Genomic DNA, 20,211 nt, shown 5'->3' on the forward strand with positions numbered 1-20,211 from the left:
TGCAGCGGCACGGAAGCTCTAGCGCACAGCTGGCCGTGGGACAAGCGGAAGTACGTCTTCCCCCAGTGAGCCTCATTGCACAGACCCTGTGCAAGGTCAGGGAAGAGGAGCATCAAGTGTACTAGTTGCGCCATACTGGCCCAACCGGACTTGGTTCTCGGAGCTAATGCTCTTGACGACAGCTCCCCCCTGGCCGATTCCCCTGACGAAGGACCTGCTTTCCCAGGGGAAGGGCACGTTATGGCATCACGGGCTAGACCTCTGGAACCTCCATGTCTGGCCCCTGGACAGAACGAGGAGATCCTGAGTGGCCTAACCCCTGCGGCGGTTAAGACCACTACTCAGGCTAGGGCCCTGGCCACTAGGCGACTATACGCCCCTAGTGGTGCCTCTTCTCATCCTGGTGCTCTTCTCGAAGAGAAGACCCGCGGAGTTGCTTGATCAAGTGGGTGCGGTCCTTCCAGAGACTCGAGAATAATCTCTCCCCTTCCACACTGAACGTGTATGTAGCCGCTGTTGCCGCTCATCACGACCCAGTTGCTGGTAGTCTCTAGGACAGCACAACCTGATCATTTGGTTCCTAAGGGGCGCGGGAAGGCTACCACCTCACCCGCGCTCCGTACCCTCTTACGACCTTGATGCGGTCCTGGAGCCCCTCGGAGATGCCGCTCTTTCTCACTTCACGATGAAGACGGCTCTCGGGAGGACGCTCAAGAGGGTAGCGGACCTACAAGCATTCTCCGTGTCCACAGATTGCCTAGAACTCGGGCCCGGTTATTCTCACGCTATCCTGAGACCCCGGCCCGGCTACGTGCCCAAAGTTCCCACCACTCCCCCGAGACACCAGGTGGTGAACTTACAGGCGCTCCCCACCGGGGAGGAAGACCCAACCCCATCCGTGTTGTGTCCAGTACGCGCATTGCGCCTCTGCTTGGACCGCACGCAGAGCCGCAGTAGCTCTGAGCAGCTCTTTGTCTGTTTTGGAGATCAGCAGGGAGGGCTGTCTCAAACAGAGATTGACGCACTGGATCATGGGCGTCCACGATGGCGTACCTGTCCTAAGATCGCCTACGCCCACTGGGTGAGAGCTCTCTCCACACGGAGTACAGCCTCCTCGTGGGCACTGGCTCGAGGCGCCTCTCTGGCAGACATTTGCAGAGCTGCGGGTTGGGCTACACCCATCACCTTCGCGAGGTCCTACAGCCTCCGCGTAAAACCAGTCAGCTCGAGTCTTGCGGGCATCAGGCAAGACCGGCGACCGGTAGGGTGTACGCCTGTGTCAGTACCTTCCCCCCCCCTTTCTCCTAAGGGGGTCAGCGTACTAACTAGCCTCCCTTCTTCCCCCACTGGTTGAAGAACAGGCACTCCATCCATCACTAGTAAGCACCTCCTGTGGGCGGGCTGGGCAGAGCAGCCCTGCCCCTTAGGCCGGGTATCACCTGAGTTATTCGCAACATGCTCTAACCGGACCTAGTGCTACCAGACGTTGCAACCCCCCAGCAGGGTGCTTCCGTCTGATGTATCCTCATGCTGGTTCCCACCTTGGTAACCCATGACCTCCTTAGGTGGACCTCCACCTCGCGGTTAACTCCTTCAGTCCGCACTTTCTTCCCATGAGTTCTCCCCCATCGGTGAGACCATGTTGGTATCTCCACTAGTCTCCTCCCTGCGATAGGAAGTGGTCTCTGTAGCGCATCCCCCACTTGAGGAAGTAGCGCTCACCCAGTGGCCTTACGGTTCCGGGCAGCTTCTCGCTGTTAGAGAAACAAGGCCGCCGCCTGTGAGGCCGAAGGTAGGGGCCTTCCCACCTTTCTAGAAAGCTCTGGGACCCCCTACCTACCCACTGGTAGGTTACAATTTCGCGTTAGAGTTCACGGCTGACACGCCCAGGCCAGTCACCGTCGCTTCGTTGAGATTGTGACAGGGCACAGTGTTATGGCGTTTTCCATTGGAACCCCATCTGTCGGTTCGACACAACATCGAGAGACCGACAGAAAGGGAACGTCTCGGTTACGTTTGTAACCTCGGTTCCCTGATGGAGGGAACGAGACGTTGTGTCCTCTTGCCACAACACGTGCTGTCCACTGCAGCAGTCGTGAGAGGTCTCAAGCTCCTCAGAACTAAGGTGAATGAATGAGGCATGCCTTCTCCCTTTTATACCCGGATATCCGGGGGCGGAGTCCGGCATGCAAATTTCATTCGCCAATTTTCATTGGCCTTTTCTAGAGAAGTCGGAAGCGATTGGTTCTCAAGGACGAACCCCATCTGTCGGTTCGACACAACGTCTCGTTCCCTCCATCAGGGAACCGAGGTTACAAACGTAACCGAGACGTTCTCTCCAGTGTCTTGTCATTTCCCCCACTCCTCTCGTTTCCTTGTTATCTTTCCCTGAGTGTTTTATTACCCACACCTGCCCTGTGTCATTATCCCTCGTTTGTCTTCCCCTATAAATACCCTCTTGTTTCTTTGTCTTGTGTTCGTGGATTTCGTTGTGTATGCGTGTACTTCGTTTGGTGTGTTGTTACCCTTGTTCCTGTTCTCTGCCTTATCCGTGAATCGTGAGTTTTGTGTGTTGCCTTGTTTACCCTGTCGTGTTTTTTGTAAGACGTTTGGTCGAGTTTTTGAGTTAGGTTTTTTGCTTCTCTTGTTTTATGTTTTGCCCCCACGTGGGAAGTCTTTTGTTTTATATATATGTATATCTCAGTTTCGTTTTGCCCATTGTGGGTGTTTTTGTTTCGTGTATTAATAAAGCTTTGTTGTGTTAACCCCTTCACTGCCTGCCTGCGCTTGGGTTCTCTCCACACCTCTCCGTGTCAGTATCAAAATGTAATTAATCTTGCAATTGACGATAGCAACCGCATGTCGAGAACAATAAGGACGAATATATAGCACCAAAGTGCAATTAAGCGCAAAATGTTTGGTACATGTATGATTTGAACAACCATTTTCAAATATTTTCAGCATTCTATTAAAAATAAATACCTTTACAATCGGATATGTGATAGGGAAAAAGTTCAGCAAACAGCAGTCCCGAACCCACAACGACAAGTAGGTAACACATGCTTTACGCTCTACGCCACTGTAGCAGTCGATTTTTGTGTACCTTTCTTACATTTTGTCTATTCCAATCTGAAACTGATGGGCGGAGTTAGTATAAATAGCCTCTGCTTACAAAGCGGGCTACTTGCACGGTAAATAGACACTCCGTATTTTTTATTTCTTCCAATAAGTGGTGGGGACAAAATTGACTTTGGCAAAAAGTGGTGGAGACATGTCACACCCGTCCACCCACAAATTACGCCTATGGTAAAGCTGTTAAATAGTGACAGTATGGAGCTGTAATTGTGTTACAGTTATTTATTGTTGTGTTATTTTTGTTGTATTGATTTTTTTATTGTTTGTGTTTGTTGATTATTGTGTGTTAATTGTGAGCTGACTGCAGCATGGGTGATGGCCCAAGACAAATTTCCCATGTTTTCATATGTGGGACAATAAAGTTTAACCTACCTTACCTTACCTCCCAGGTTTCTGGCCGTTCTGGAAGGTGTGATGGTTGAGCCTAGTTGAATGAATGTCCATCAGGCATACTGAAATGCGTGCAGAAACCGTCGGTTCGTCAGGCTGAAATGACAGGTGGAGTTGTGTATCATCTGCATAGCAGTGATAGGAAAAGCCATGTTTCCGAATGACAGAACCTAGGGATGTCATGTATACGGAAAAGAGCAATGGTCCAAGCACTGAGCCCTGAGGCACCCCTGTATTGAGATGTTGGGACTCAGAGACCTCACCTCTCCAGGATACTCTAAATGACCTACCTGAGAGGTAAGACTTAAACCATTGTGGCACCATTCCAGAGACACCTATAGCCTTGAGGGTCAACAGGAGAATGTGGTGGTTAACGGTGTCAAAGGCAGCAGATAGATCCAGTAGAATGAGTACAGATGAGTTAGAGGCTGCTCTTGCCAGTCTCAGGGCTTCAATGTCAAGACCGTGGTGAAAGAACCCAGTTGCAGGCAGCGGGGATGAAGGGGTTAACAGAAAGCTTTATTTAACAGAAAATAAACACAAAACAAAGACCCACGATGGGGTAAATCAAGAAAAACAAGAATCAGAATCAGAATCAGAAGAGCTTTATTGCCAAGTGTGCTTGCACACACAAGGAATTTTCTTTGGTGTTGGAAGCTTCTAGTACAGACATTTAACACAATGACAATACAATATAATACGATTTACAGTCTAAAAGATTCTAAATTGTGCATATATAAAATAAAGACTATTTTACAGAAAATGGGGGATAATAACATATAAGAGACATTGTACCGGGTAGTATATAGTAGAATAAACATATTAACAGATTGTATGTACACTTGTGCAAATGGATAATTTAGTAAGTAGAGGTAGTGTTATTTACAGATTTAACCTATTGTTTCTTACAATGTACAATTTCCAGATGCTATGTGCAAGTGTGCAATGTGATGGACAGTGTGTAGTAAGAGCTTTTAATTGTTCAGGCTGAGTATAGCCTGCGGGAAAAAAATGTTCTTGTGTCTGGGTCTGGTGTGGTGCTCTAGCGCCGGCCAGAGGCACAGTCAAAGAGGTGTGCTGGGTGTGTGGGTCCAATATGATTTTCTTAGCCCTTTTTCCTTTCTGGAAGTGTAAGAGTCCTGAGAGTGTGGGCAGGGGCACAATAATTTCTCAGCACTCAACTGTCGTTGTAGTCTTCTAGTCTGATTTGTAGCTGACCAACCAAACAGTAATTGAGTGCACAGACAGATCGATGATGGCCGAGTAGAACTGGGTCAGTAGCTCCTGTGGTAGTTGAATTCTCAATGCGGAGGAAGTAAACCTCTGCGGGCCTTTTTAGCATGGAGTCTATGTGGAGATCCCACTTCAGGTCCTGAGAGATGGTGAGCCCAGGAACCTGAATGACTCCGACAGTACCCAGTGTGTCAGATGGTGAGGGGGGAGTGCAGGGGGCATTCCTCTGAAATCCACACATCTCCACTGTTTGAATGCATTAGCTCAGGTTGTTTTGATCACCAGGCAGCCAGCTGCAACCTCCTTCTGTAGGCAGACTCGTCTCACCTTGTGATAGGCCATGATGTGGTGTCATCTGCAAATTCAGGAGTTGACAGAGGAGTCTTGCAGTGCATCGTTTGTGTAGAGTGAATATAGCAGTGGAGAAAGAACACATCCTTGAGGAGCTCCGGTGCTGATGGTACATGTGCTGGATTTAAATTTTCCCAACCTCACTAGCTGCTGCCTGTTCGACAGGAAGTTAATAATCCACTGACAGGTAGAGGTTGGCACAGAGAGCTGGGTAAGCTTGGGCAGGAGGAGGTCTGGGATTATGGTGTTGAAGGCCGAGCTGAAGTCTACAAACAGGATCCTGACGTAAGTCCCTGGTCTGTCTAGGTGTTGTAGGATGTAATGCAGTCCCATGTTTACTGCATCGTCCACAGACCTGTTTGCTCGGTAAGCAAACTGGAGGGGATCAAGAAGTGGTCTGGTGAAACAAGAAACAACTCAAACAGAACATAGACTGACTAAAACTGGACTAAACTGAGAAACACTTGACAAACTATAACTAAACACTAAAAGACTTACTTGACTAGACTCACAATACAACAGGAACAGGTAATAATACTAACGCTGGACGAGAACAAGACAGCACATAGCACACGCACCAAACACAATGACCGAACACAGGACAAAGAAACATGAGGGTATATATAGGTAAGACAAACAAGGGATAATGACACGGGGCAGGTGTGGGTAATTAAACACTCAGGGGAAGATGACAAGGAAACGAGAGGAATGGGGCCAATGACAAGACACTGGAGAGAACGTATATTATTGTCAAACGGACAACAATATGTTTCTCTCCACACATAACCTAAGGACTCTGCCCCGATCCCACCACACGACTAGAATTTCATAAACAAGACGGTGGGACCGTGACATTCAATGACCGAGAGCAGCACAGTCTTGGTGGAATGACCACTCTTGAAACCAGACTGGTTGCTGTCCAGGTGGTTGTTCTGCGTGAGAAAGGAGGAGAGCTGGTTAAATACAACACGCTCAAGAGTTTTGGCAATGAAGGGGAGAAAAGAGACCGGTCTGTAGTTATCTTACAGCGCAGGATTAACAGTGGGTTTCTTCAGTAGCGGGCCTCTTTGAAAACTGTGGGAAATGTACCAGGGGTGAGAGACGAGTTTATAATGTGGGTCAGAGGAGGAACAACCGATGGAGAGATGGCCTGCCTGGTGGAGATGGGTGGTGATGGGATCTAGCGGGCAGGTAGTCAGGGGGTTAGAAAAAATGACCTTGGAAACATCATCTTTAGATAGGAGAGAGAAAGAGGGGAGCGAATATGTGTAGTTAAGTTTCTATAGAAAATGTTTAACGCCCGATGTTTACGTGGGCAGTGCGTATGCGGTGCATAGAGCAACACGCGTGCAGTACGGATCCGTCATGCACCATTGTGCTTTCACACATACTACATTTGTAGCAAGCTAGCGGTCCGCGTCTTCTGTGTGATTCAGTCAACAATGGGTATTTCCCAATATTTGGATGATTAATCAAAACGTACGTTTTTAAAAAAGTTTATGAAATGCTATTTTCATCATTGTGATTTTATGTTTAGTGCGAGTGGTTGATAGTTATATATAACAGCATCCACCGTAAACTTCCATGGTGTATCCAGATTTAAAAACATGACTTTGAATTAAGTTTAGGACAACACAGAAATAAAATTATAAACCTATTCAGGACTAAACACAATAGCTGAAAAGAACAAACTATTTAAATTATATTTTATCTGTAGTTTTGATGTTAGGATGGTACATCAAAACACTTGATGCTTACGTGAAGTTATATTAGCCTATTAAAAGAGTTTCAAAATAACCAATTACCATCCCTTCCAGTGGCAGATGAAACTGCCTTCCATGCCTTTTCTTTAGCATTCAGGTCTTTATAAAAACAGTCCTGGGGGTCATAAATCACTTTGTATTTCTCTTCCTCAATAATTAGCTGAGTGTCATCCTTGCACATGCTTGTCTACATAAGCAACTTCCTCACGCAATAAAAACACTGTAGAATATTTGTACTACACAACATTTTAATTGGCTTTTATTGCTTAATTAAACAAATAACATAAATAAAAAATGGTAGTAAATTTAATTTATATGCATTTATGGTGAATTTACTGCATTTTTGTGTCAATTCGTGTTCATTTTGAGCATGATACGTGTGCTATCGCTTTAAATCAGTCCTTGCTGTACAGCAAAAATTGCACTGACGCACCGCATCTGCAACGGACGAACCGCACCGCATCCGCATGCGTGTGAATGAACTGATCCATTAACATGGGCACGTAAAAAAATAAGCAACGCATACGCACTGCAAATGGAGTATGTGTGAATCGGGCGTAAGTTTATCATGCCTTTGAAGTCAAGTCACTAGATTAATTGTAACCAGATGGAATTCTGCTCCTTGTAAACATAAAGTGACATAGAGTTGCAATTTAACTTGATTTGTTAAAATGGATAAATTCATTTATGCCAGTATGGGAATTGAACTGAGGTTGTTCTGCATAAAAACGACAACTGCTGCCTCTGGCTCAATGGTGCATACAATTATTGGAGATAGTTGGTGAAGTTTTTAACCCTATTAATTTAATTTGAACACACTATTTTTATGTACAAGAGAAAGGTTTTTCTCAAATCAAGGTCTAAAATAACTTTTTGTTACACCTATTCATTTTCCAAACTGGATTTTTATTCAAAGCTATAATATTTATTCAACTTTTGTTCATTTTGGTTTTAAATGTCTTCTGTGTGTGAAAGGAATTGTTCAAAAGCATTTGTCACTGTATTGTTAGACTGCTTTGTGCAGACTTCACAAAATCTACACAAGATTCCCCACAATTACAGCACCTGTCATTTACTCAACCGTCATGTTGTACATATCCCCAACCCCTCATGTGTTTATAAAATAATTTGATAGTGATTTCATCCTTATATGGTCTGTTAAAAACACATTTTAATTGGCCATTTAACAGAATTTTACATTACTAGCTACAGAAATCAGTGCAGATGTTATTTTCCTTTTTCCTTTAGATTGAACCGGTGGAACTCTATGCCCACCACAGCATGGGGCATTTGAATGATGTGAAATAAAAACATTCATTCTAAATGTTGCACTGGGTGGCTGTGCCCATTTGTGTATGTGATGTATTGTAATTCAGTACATCTGTTCCTGCTTATTACTACCAAGTGGTGAATCAGTGATCTCCTCTTACATTTTTGCCCATGGAATCACATTTAATTGTTCAAAATTTAATTGTGTTAAAAGTGGTCAGCTGAGGTTTATAAACAATAAGGTATGTAACAAAGCTTCAGTATTAGAATATACATTCATACCCTCAATTTGCTATAGATAGTTTGTATAATGATTGTTTCTATAAATAATTATCAAGGTAAAATGATTTACATAAGATTCTTTCATAATAAAGATAATCTAATTTGTGATGCATATAAAACACATTGCTCAGGGTTGATTTTTATCACAGTGAAATTAATATTTGAGGTTTGTAAATCAAAATATTGATACTGTGGTAGTTAAAATCGGAGTTTAAAGTGCCCCTGTATTTCAGAATTTTATTACTCAAACTTTATCTTTCATCAAAATAGAATACGTGAAAGTTATTACATATTTTGTCATGCATACACATCTATGACTTAGACTATACCCGATCCACTCCATCAACTTTGTTGATGTAATAGGATAGAGATTTAAACCTGCGTTTTAGAGAAAACTGCAGTTTTATGAATACAATACTCAGCAATGATGAATTTGCTCATGCTTTATCTTAAAGCATATTTAAAACACCACACGGACATATAAACAACATTCAAAAACTGGATTTTTACCACAGGGGGACTTATTTTTGTGCTGTTACCATTGTTATTTTCTGGCAATATTTTTCTCTGCATTTGTGTGATTAGAATTGGTGTTTGTTGCCAGGTATGCTGGGCACAGAATATGTGAGGATTTGATTAATTTTTCAGTTGCCTTTTCTTCTTTTTCAGATTTAGGTGTATTGTGTATCCCTTCAAGCAAAAACTGACGATATCAACAGCAACCCTAATCATAGTCATCATCTGGGTGCTGGCAGTGTCAATCATGTGTCCGTCTGCTGTCATGCTTCAGGTGACTAAAGAACAAAGCATCCGTGTGTTCCTGGGAGACGGCAACAGAACGAGCCCTTTCTACTGGTGCAGGGAAAACTGGCCCAGCCAGGAAATGAGGAAGATTTACACAACAGTTCTATTCGCCAATATTTACCTGGCTCCTCTCTCGCTCATTGTGATCATGTATGCAAGGATTGGGATCACTCTGTTTAAAACGGCTATGCCAACCGGAGCAAAACCTGGCCATGATAACCGGCATTCAGTGTCAAAGAAAAAACAACGAGTCATCAAAATGCTCCTCATTGTGGCCTTGCTCTTCATCCTGTCCTGGTTGCCTCTGTGGACGTTGATGATGCTGACAGATTACGTTAGACTTACTGAACACCAGTACAGGCTTATTAACATCTACATCTACCCTTTCGCTCACTGGCTTGCCTTTTTCAATAGCAGCGTTAACCCAATAATTTATGGGTTCTTCAATGAAAACTTTCGCCGGGGATTTCAGGCCATCTTTAAGTTCGGGCTGTGCCCTGTTGGTGGTCAACATCGGACCTATTCTCACAGGATGCAAGGTAATTCTGTGAGGCCAGTTAACCTCCAACCCTCAACGGAGCCCATCTCTTTGAATAGCCTGGAGAACAGCTCAAGGAGAATGAATCATGTCAACGAGCAAGATTTAGTCATGGAAGATTTAGAGAAGGTATCAGAATGCAGTTTGGAAGGAGCTTCTCTTTAAAGAGGTGAACAGTCGTGCAATGACCATTTTTGTTTACATAATGATTTACACAAAAGGTCCAGTACATCTCGCGTACAGAATATTATTTATTAATGTCATTGTGTCTCTTAAATTGTCTGTCTTTTGCTGCTAAGATGAATGTATTTGTTGAGGTGTTTGGATACGGGTGGGCACACCTGGCAGTTTATCTATACTGAAGTTTTAAAAACCATAACTTTTTGTGAAGAAAATGAAAAAAGACACACACTTTAAAAAAATATAATGAAAACAGAAACTCTGTAAAATTATTGTAAATAATCAAAATCAGAATCAGAAGGAGCTTTATTGCCAAGTATGTTCACACAGACACGGAATTTGACTGCGACAGGAGCTTAGTGCAGAAGAAGTGTACACATGGTGCAAACATAGTGTAAATATACAGTACATTAAGATAGAAAAAATGAGAAATTAAATCAAAACAATAATGCACTATATACAAAAAGTGAAAAAAATGTAGACAAAAAACAACATATAACTTTATAAAAGCGTGTACAGATGTGTTATTTACAGATTTAACCTATTGTTTCTTACAATGTACAATTTCCAGATGCTATGTGCAAGTGTGCAATGTGATGGACAGTGTGTAGTAAGAGCTTTTAATTGTTCAGGCTGAGTATAGCCTGCGGGAAAAAAATGTTCTTGTGTCTGGCTGTTCTGGTGGTCAGTGCTCTGTAGCGCCGGCCAGATGGCAACAGTTCGAAGAGGGAGTGAGCTGGGTGAGTGGGGTCCAAATTGATTTTCTTAGCCCTTTTTCTCTTTCTGGAAGTGTAAAGATCTTGGAGGTTGGGCAGGGGGGCATCAATAATCCTCTCAGCAGTCCTAACTGTTCGTTGTAGTCTCTTAATGTCTGATTTAGTAGCTGAACCAAACCAGACAGTTATGGATGAGCACAGTACAGACTCGATGATGGCCGAGTAGAACTGTGTGAGCAGATCGTGTGGCATGTTGAATTTACTCAGCTGGCGAAGAAAGTACAACCTCTGCAGGGCTTTTTTAGCGATGGAGTCTATGTGAGAGTCCCACTTCAGGTCCTGAGAGATGGTAGTGCCCAGGAACCTGAATGACTCTACTGCAGCCGCAGTGTTGTTCATGATGGTGAGGGGGGAGTGCAGGGGGCATTCTCCTGAAGTCCACGACCATCTCCACTGTTTTGAGCATGTTGAGCTCCAGGTTGTTGTGATTGCACCAGACAGCCAGCTCTGCAACTTCCTGCTTGTAGGCAGACTCGTCTCCATTGTGGATGAGGCCGATGATGGTAGTGTCATCTGCAAATTTCAGGAGCTTGACAGAGGAGTCTTTTGCAGTGCAATCGTTTGTATACAAGGAGAAGAGCAGTGGGGATAGCACGCATCCCTGAGGGGCACCAGTGCTGATTGTGAGAGTCCCGGATGTGAGTTTACCCAGTTTCACTAGTTGCTGCCTGTCTGTTAGGAAGTTAGTGATCCATTGACAGATTGGGGTGGGCACGGAGAGCTGGGTCAGTTTGTCTGAGAGAAGGTCAGGCATGATGGTATTAAAGGCTGAACTGAAGTCCACAAATAAGATCCTTGCTTAATTCCCAGGTCTGTCAAGGTGTTGTAGAACATAATGCAGCCCCATGTTGACTGCATCATCAACAGACCTGTTTGCTCTGTAGGCTAACTGAAGAGGATCCTGCAAGGGTCCAGTGATGTCCTTCAGGTAGGCCAGGACCAGTCTCTCAAACGACTACATAACCACAGACATGAGAGCGACAGGGCTGATAGGCAACCAGTAAAATAATGTATAGTGAATAATTTATGTTTATCTACTGTATGTGTATCCACAACTACTGTGTACCGATATAAATATAAATGTTTTATAGTTTTTTATTTATATTTATTAATTTATTATATCAGCAGCAAAACTGCCAAAATCCAGATAGGCCTATAGTATATTAATTGTTTCTGGATTACAAATTGGGATTTTAGGATTAGTAAAATATACATGAAAATTTCCTATCACATTATATATTACTCCCTTAAATACATTTGTTGAAAAAATGGGGTTGTTAATAATTACAATATAATTTTTACAAGACACTGCTCTATTTTTTCTCAATTAGTTTCCATGAATAACAATTCAACAGTTTTGATTTCCACCTCACACTGCCTATACTTCAGTGTCGGCAGAAAGAGCTATTAGAAGAACTGTTTGACATACATTATATAGGATGTTTTGACAAATAGAAGTCTGATTCACTCACTTAAAAATGTCAAACATGTCTTCTCTCTTAAAGACTAGTGTTTTCAATCTTGCTGATGGATTGGATTATTAAAATATGGACTGGTTTAACCAGTAAACCACATTCTCAGAGTCGTAAATGCTGTGACGCTCCAGTGTATATAGTACAAATACTTGACAGCAATATTTTGAGAGCAAGGGTGTTGTATAATTGAATATCACCGCATATGTGACACAAGATATTAATATAAAGTAACTTCTTTACTTCACTATAAAGTAACATTTTACACACAATATGACCAGGTATTTTATCAATTTCAGCCCCGTTAAAGGGATAGTTCACCCAAAAATGAAAATTCTGTTCTGAATTACTCACTCTCTTGTTGTTCAAAACCTGTGTGAATTTCTTTGTTTGGTTGAACACAGAGAAAGATATTTGGAATAATGCTTGTAACCAAACAGTTCTTTCTATTTCTCAGTGTTCATCAGAACAAAGACATTTATAAAGGTTTGGAACAACTCGAAGGTGAGTAAATGATGACAGTACTTTTATTTTTGGGTGAACTATCCCAAAATGAAAATGAAAATAGACTATAAGAAGCCAAAGTAGGATCAACCATTGTGCATTGCAAGCATACTGATAGCTTGCTTGGAATGCCACAAGTGTGGACAGTGAAGCCACATGAGTTGTTGCACTTGAATATCGGTAATCATGTGCAATGAAAATAGGAACTAACTGTATACTGTAAAAGATGGGGATATTATAGGAAAATCCCTTATAATCTAACAGTTTTTGTTTTATTATTTTTCCTGAGATCTACTTATAAGTTAATCAGGGTTTTATAATTCATAATTTGGTTATTTTTGACCATTTTTATCATCTCTCTAAAGTTTAGGGCCTGGTTGCTATACTATATAAAACCAAAAATGCTAAAAGGAGAAACAATGTTTACGGGTTTTAGGTTTACTGTCTCTTTACAAAAGCCATTACAGGTTTAAGCTCAGAAAAAGACACACACATAAACTTTTAACACCACTCTTAACTTGAAGGAACTGAAGGAATATGCAGATAAGCTGGTGTATGTCACAGCCTGCAGAGAACAAGATTTGACAGGTTACCACATTTTGCTCCTCTCATTAGTTCTGGTGGAATAGAAATAGGCCTATTATCCTGATACCTTTTTGTGACTGGGCAGGCCAATTAATTAGGCACTGTTGACACGCAAGTCGTGACTCATGGCTTAATACAGGATGTGCAATTTTAGTAGCTTATTTTAAATGTTTTTATTAGTTTTTATCAGTTATTTAGGACTGGCTCATATTTAGAGTACAGACCTAATCAATTTGCCCAGGTAAAGTTATATACTATATTTGTTTATATTTACTCTATAAGAATATTTATATACAATTCTTAGATTTGTATTTTGCATTATTTATATTTTGTCTTAAATAATGCATTATTGGCCCAAATTCACTGTGTATGTCAGCAGCCTCTTTCAAATAGAAAAAATCCATTACAATGATTATTTCTACATTCCAAAAACCAGCGTACACAATACTTGATTGCAAATAAATCTGAAATCTTTTGTCAACAGTAGATTAAATATAAAGACATTCAGAAGAGTGTGTTGGTGATTGTCAAATCAGATTGAAGATGGTATGTTAGCTCTGCCCTGTTCTTGACCGCAGACAATACATAACCAGTGCAGTCTCAACATGATTGAAGCAGCACAGCGGGCAATTCTTGGTTATGAAGTGATAAATTAGACAAGGTAATGCTAGAACCCACAAAACACAAACAACTACTTATGATTACAAGGTGAACACAAAATGTCTGTGTCACACATTATTACAGAATTTGCCGAGGACACTTTAAATAGCTTTTTTATTTTGTTGTTCACTGAACATTACCCAAAGTACTTACTGTGAAAATGTCTCTATACGTTTTTCTTATCAAAAACAATGCTGTAAACTAAGGCTTTGTGAATGTTATTCAATAAGTGTTGGCTACATGCTAATGTTGAGTAAAATTGTGCATTGTTTCAAAAATGTGATTGTGACTGATTGATTTTATAAACACTTTGTACGCAGACATTGAGCCAACGAGGACTGAAGGAAAGTGTGTTCAGGGTATTTTTTTGAACACTGAATAGACTGGATTCAAAATAAACAAAAGGTTGTGTTTTGTTTTATCATGTCCTTCAGAGTGATATTTATATTGTGATAACATCGTTCTTTGGTGTATATGAATAAAAAAGTAAAACACAGTTGCTTTTTTCGGTACATCAAAAGTACTGTGACATTTCTATATTTCTTGTATATTTTTTTCCTTTAACTTAATTACATCATACATTGGTGCATATGCCAAATATTGAAATGTCTTGTATGCTATTTAAGTCGGCATAATTTTTAGAAAATCACTAATTCTGTCATTGATCTGAAAATCACTGAATCTGTCACTGTTTTCTTATTCTGAATGACAAAATGATGCAATTTCATTGTTCATACATGCAAGATTCTTGCCAGAATCCTGATACCTTTCATACGTGTGAATGTACATAGCATTACAACAAAAAGCACGGTACATTTCTGATCCAGCTTCCATGTGATTCATCACAGATCTATTCATACCGAAATTCTGGCTAGTTGTTTCTGTAGTAACCAATGGGAGAGCTGAAATCTGTGTTTATTAATGTAATCAGGCATTCCCTGTTCTATGGCCTGGCTCCAGTGGTGCCTATGACATAGGGAAATTGGGACCATTCTAAAATTGATTTAGCCTACTGTGCGTTCAGTGCTCGATGAATGCTTAGCACTGTTTGAACATGTGCCCAACCTTCAAACTGACTTTGAAGCTATGTTCAGAGAAGCATGATGATACAGTGGCAATAGAAAAAACAGGCGAGTATGGTAGTGGTGGTGGTGGTTTATAATCGATCCATCTTCCATTTACTTTTTCACGTGGTGTTATAGTATTGTAAATGTTCCATGGTCACAACTTCAAGTGCCATTGTCATGATTCACAGTCACTGATCTCAGCTGCATGGGCCAATTTTTTCTTTATGTGTAAAATGACATTGAAATATGTTGTCCAAAATGATGCCTTGTTAAAACAGACATCAACCGTGTTATTGTTCCAAAGTTATACAATTTGAGGAAACTGAATAAATTAAAATGACTGTACATATATTGTTATGTTGGTTTTCTGTGACCATTGTCATTTGTCTTTGCAGAATGAAGTAAAAGGCTTGTGAGTTTTCAAACGATGTAATACAAATATAATGTTCTCAGGGTAATAAATCAATGTGAAGGGCTTGAATATAAGTCTATTTTTCATTTGCCTCTGTGTGTTTAAAACTCAACTCAACTTTATTTATATAGCGCTTTTTACAATTTTCATTGTTACAAAGCAGCTGTACATGAGACATATTCACTATAAGCAAAACAATTAAAGTTATATCTGTAAAAACAAGAAAAAAGGTGAAAACACAGGAGACAGACATACCCGCACGCAAACGCTTCACACACACAATATGCACATGTACTAACACACATACACAGACAAGCACGCACACACACAGACAAGCACGCACACACACACAGACAAGCACGCACACACACACACACAGAAGCACACACACACCGACACGCACGCACAGTGAAAGCACACATTTAAGAGAGAAGGAGAAAGAAACACAGGTCAAATATTAAACAGACTATAAATTCCTATATGCAATATTAATTATGTAAAACTTTAAAATTCTAATTCTAAAGCAGCCCCCCGGCCAGGCAAATAGTGCAAAACAGTATGCAAACAGTGGCGAGGAACCCAAAACTCCAATCGAGAAAAAAAACCTCAGGAGAACCCAGGCCCAACCAGGGGATTCCAGTTCCCCTCTGGCAAAAGCTGCAGCCTCTGCACAAGCTTGACAGTGCTTGCACAACAAGGCTAAATAAAAATAAATAAACTTACTAATAAGGTAAATTATAGATTTAAGATTATCATTAATAATCTAATAGCATTTGAAATTTTGTAGTGAAGACGTGTCAAGTCGCCGCATCCTTCTTTATCTAGCACTATCATCTCAGCTCTTGTCAGGTCGCCGCTTCCCATTCTCCGCTCTACCATCAGGTCTGGGCATGAACTGCATCCTGCTCACTGTGGTAACCTTGGAACAATGAGACAAGGCTGAGAGTAGAGTACTGTTCTGCACTCTTTGATGCAACAAGTACATCAGTTGTTGTTGGAAGTGTTCCTGGTTCCAGTTGATCTAACTAATGCAGCCTAAACCCTCAGAGGATTTATATTATGAAAGTGTAGTGTATGCAAGATTAAAAAGATGCCTCTTTAGTCTAGATTTAAACTGACAGAGTGTGTCTGCCTCCCGGACAGTGCAGGGAAGACTATTCCAAAGTTGTAACTCTACTGTAAATTTACAGGCAATTTCTAACAGTATTATACTGTATTTCCATAAAGCAGTAATAGGCTGTATAATTTACTGTATGGCTGTAAATATACAGCATTTTTCTGTTTGCATCCCACTTGCTTTGTAATACAGTATTATACTGTAGAAGCATTGCATCATGGGAGTTATTTCGCGCTCAGTTTGCTGTGATGATGTAAACAGGCATAAACAAAATATGAGTTGTCAGCGGGATTTCATCAAACAAAACCGACAAAGAATTATTTGTGTTATACGCCCTTTTCACATGACGTCACGCGTCTTCCGTTATGCCGCGAAGCAGTGTATCATTACTTCCGCTAGCACTCCAGTTCATAAGGTGGCGGTAATGCACCTATAAGCTGATTTGCCAACCGCCAGTAAAACTCAAGAAGAAGTTACTTCCGCTAACGCCTCAGAATGGAGTTTACCAAGTAGCTTGCACTCTGCCACAAATACGTCTAGATGATGTACAACGTCTTGCAGACAAATTTTCGCTAACGACAAGATCAAAGCTAGAGAAAGGATACAAATTCTTCGTTGAACAGTACCTGTTTGATTATGAAGGTAAGTGTTTTCTTTTCTTTTTGTGTTAGCGAAGGTGCTAGGATATGTACTTGAATACGTGTTCTGTCAGTTTTTTTTCTCACTGTTGTTAAATTCCAGCGCGACGGCAAAACGGAAGTTCTTCTTCTTCTTCTTCTTCTTCTTCTTCTTGTTTGTTGCAAGACGGATGTTATGATACACTGCTTTGCAAAAAGGCGGAAGTTAAGTGACGTCATTGTGAAAAGGGCGTAATAGAATAAGCCAGTGGGGTGTGCATTTGTGAGTAGTTAAGCTTTTGTGAGCCATGAGTAACGTTAGCGGTTAGCCGTTAGCCATCGTGATGCAGAAAGAGATGGACAACACTGCGTGAGACGAAGGGGAAATTATTAGCTGTGAGTAACGTTAGCGCTTAGCCGTTAGCGGTTAGCCATCATGATGCACAAAGAGATGGACAACACTGCTTGAGACGATGGGGAAATTATTAGCTGTGAGTAACGTTATCGGTTAGCCATCGTGATGCACAAAGAGACGGACAACACTCCGTGAGACAATGGGGAAATTATTTGTCATCTGAATAACCTAAATTGACGATTATAAATGGACTCTTATCAAGCTATTTATCCGATTTCTCATGCTCCAGAGTTTTGCTTGCAAGTCTATTCTACTGTTCCCTTTCTGTCGGTCTCTCGACATTGTGTAGAGCCGACAGATGGGGTTTGACTTGAGAACCTATCATCTTCTGATTATTTTGAAAAGGCCAATGAAAATTGGCGAATGAAATTTGCATGCCGGACTCCGCCCCAGACATCCGGGTATAAAAGGAACACGGCATGCAGCATTCATTGACCTTTTGGTCTTCAGAGCCTACGCATCTGATGATCTTCTGCGGATCTTCGTTGATCTTCTTGCGATCTCACGATCTACCTTCCTACTGGAATCTACGACGTGGTGCAGCGGACAGTCCCTTCCTGCAGCTACTCTCCCCTGCGCGTCTCGGCAGTTCCGGAGGTGTCAAGAGCAAATTTCCTTCTAAAAGAGCAAATTTCCTCAGCGTGGCATGGCCCGCTGCTCTCGTGGGTGCAACGCGCTCATCAAGGAGAGGGACGGACACGATGTCTGCCTCAGGTGTTTGGGTCTCTGGCACGCTGAGGCAGCCTTTGTGGATACGTCCTGCCTGCACTGCGGGCGGATGGCGATCCAGATGTTGCGGTCACGGGTGGATGTGTTCTTTATGGACACAGCCACCAACCCGTCTGCTACCTGTTCCGAGACTGCAAGGGCTACGGCCCTGCCGTCCGCTTCAGTTAGCACCGGGGGTGATACGGGGATCACTGTGAGCGTTAAACTGTCAGCCGCAAGCTCACGGAACGTTCACGCCCCGTCTCGCTCGTCTGACCGTCCCCCAGGAGACGGTTCTACCCCGTCTTATTCCTCAGTCACATACTCGGGAGTGCGTGACGAGGATGAGATGTCGCTTGCTGCATCGGAGGGCAACCTGTTGGCATCCGACCCCGACGACTCCTCGGAGCTCCCTCCCTCGGGGGGTCGAGCCCAGGAGGAAGCGGACGTCGAGATGTCATCCATACTATTCCGGGCCACCGCGAGCATTGGGTTGCAGTGTACCACACTGCCTCCTCCCCAGCACTCGCGGCTGGATACATGGTACCTCGGGTCTGAGCGCGTCTCCAAGCCACGCCTGGCCCCGGTCCCGTTCTTCCCAGAGGTGCATGAGGAGCTAAGTAAGACGTGGAATGCCCCCCTCACGGCCCATTCCCTTCAGACCGGCTCTGTCGCCCTTACCTCCCTCGATGGTGGGGTAGCCAGAGGCTATGTCAAGCTTCCCCAGGTGGAGCGTGCTGTCACGGTGCACCTGTGCCCGCAGATGGCGGCCACCTGGAGGGCTCGGCCTAGACTCCCTTCCAAGGCGTGTAAGTTTTCGGCATCCCTGGTGTCGAAGGCTTACACTGCTGCAGGACAGGCTGCCTACTCCCTCCACTCCATGGCCATCCTGCAAGTTCACCAGGCCAAGGCGTTGAAGGAGCTCCACGAGGGTAGGACCGACCCAGTGGCAATGCAGGAACTCCGCACCGCCACTGACCTCGCTCTACGGGCGACTAAGGTGACGGCGCGGGCCCTAGGTCGGGCGATGTCCACCATGGTGGTCCAGGAGAGGCACCTCTGGCTAAACCTTGCGCAGATGAGGGACTCTCTTTCTAGATTCCCCCATCTCGCAGGGTGGGCTGTTTGGTGACACCGTCGAAGATTTCTCCCAACAGTTGTCGACGGTGAAGAAGCAGACGGAGGCGATCAAACACATCCTGCCCCACCGCGACTCGGCCGCCTCCAGGACTTCGAGATCCCGAGGGGCGTCTGCTTCCCAGCAGCCCCGTTCCTCCTCGACTCCGGGTCCGGTTCCAGTTGCCCCCTTCTCAGGCTGCCTCCCGGAGAAGGATGTCAAAGAGACAACCGCCACCCCGCCAGCAGCCGTCGCGGAAGCAGAAGCGGCCCTGACGGGGAGGACCCCAGGGAGATTGAGCTTCCATCGGGCCCGACCGATCGGACAGGGACGGTTCCTGCCCGTCTCACCATCTGCTGGCCTCCTCCGGGGGGCTTTCTCACAAAAAGAGATTCCTCTCTCTCTGGGTTGTTACACCCGCTCCCACTCTCGACACGACAGTGGAGGGCAACTCAACGTTGCGCCATGGCGAAGCGCAATGTTGAGTATAAACACCAGCCTTCAGCACTCTCAGCCAGACAGTGCATTGAGCTGCACAAACGCCAGGCAGGAAAAACAGCACAGCCGATCTCGGGGGCTCTCCCCCGGCAAGGCAATCCGCATTGCTGGCCATCGAACCACCCCCTGCGGGGGCAATGAGGCAGATCGAACCCCTAGTCCCCATGTCTCGGTTCCTGGGAGCCTGGCTTCGGCTTCCCAGGCCGTCAGGTTGGCTGAGGAGGACGATCCGTCTCGGCTACGCGATCCTGTTCGCCAGACAGCCGCCCAAGTTTCGGGGCATCCTCTCTACCTCAGTCAGAGGCAAGGATGCTCCCG

At 43.5% G+C, this 20,211-nt stretch overlaps 1 protein-coding gene across 1 annotated transcript in view; it reads left to right on the top strand.

Annotated features, from left to right (window-relative positions):
- npffr2a (neuropeptide FF receptor 2a) overlaps nucleotides 1-15,477 on the top strand; it is a 29,826-nt gene extending 14,349 nt beyond the window's left edge. The window contains exon 4 of the mRNA XM_057328030.1: nucleotides 9,093-15,477. Within this exon, the coding sequence (XP_057184013.1) occupies nucleotides 9,093-9,930 (838 nt within the window). The 3' untranslated portion in view covers nucleotides 9,931-15,477. The remainder of the gene's footprint in view (nucleotides 1-9,092) is intronic.
- Nucleotides 15,478-20,211: the final 4,734 nt, after the last annotated feature.

The sequence above is a fragment of the Triplophysa rosa genome, linkage group LG2 (genome assembly GCF_024868665.1).
Source record: "Triplophysa rosa linkage group LG2, Trosa_1v2, whole genome shotgun sequence".
NCBI lineage: Eukaryota > Metazoa > Chordata > Actinopteri > Cypriniformes > Nemacheilidae > Triplophysa > Triplophysa rosa.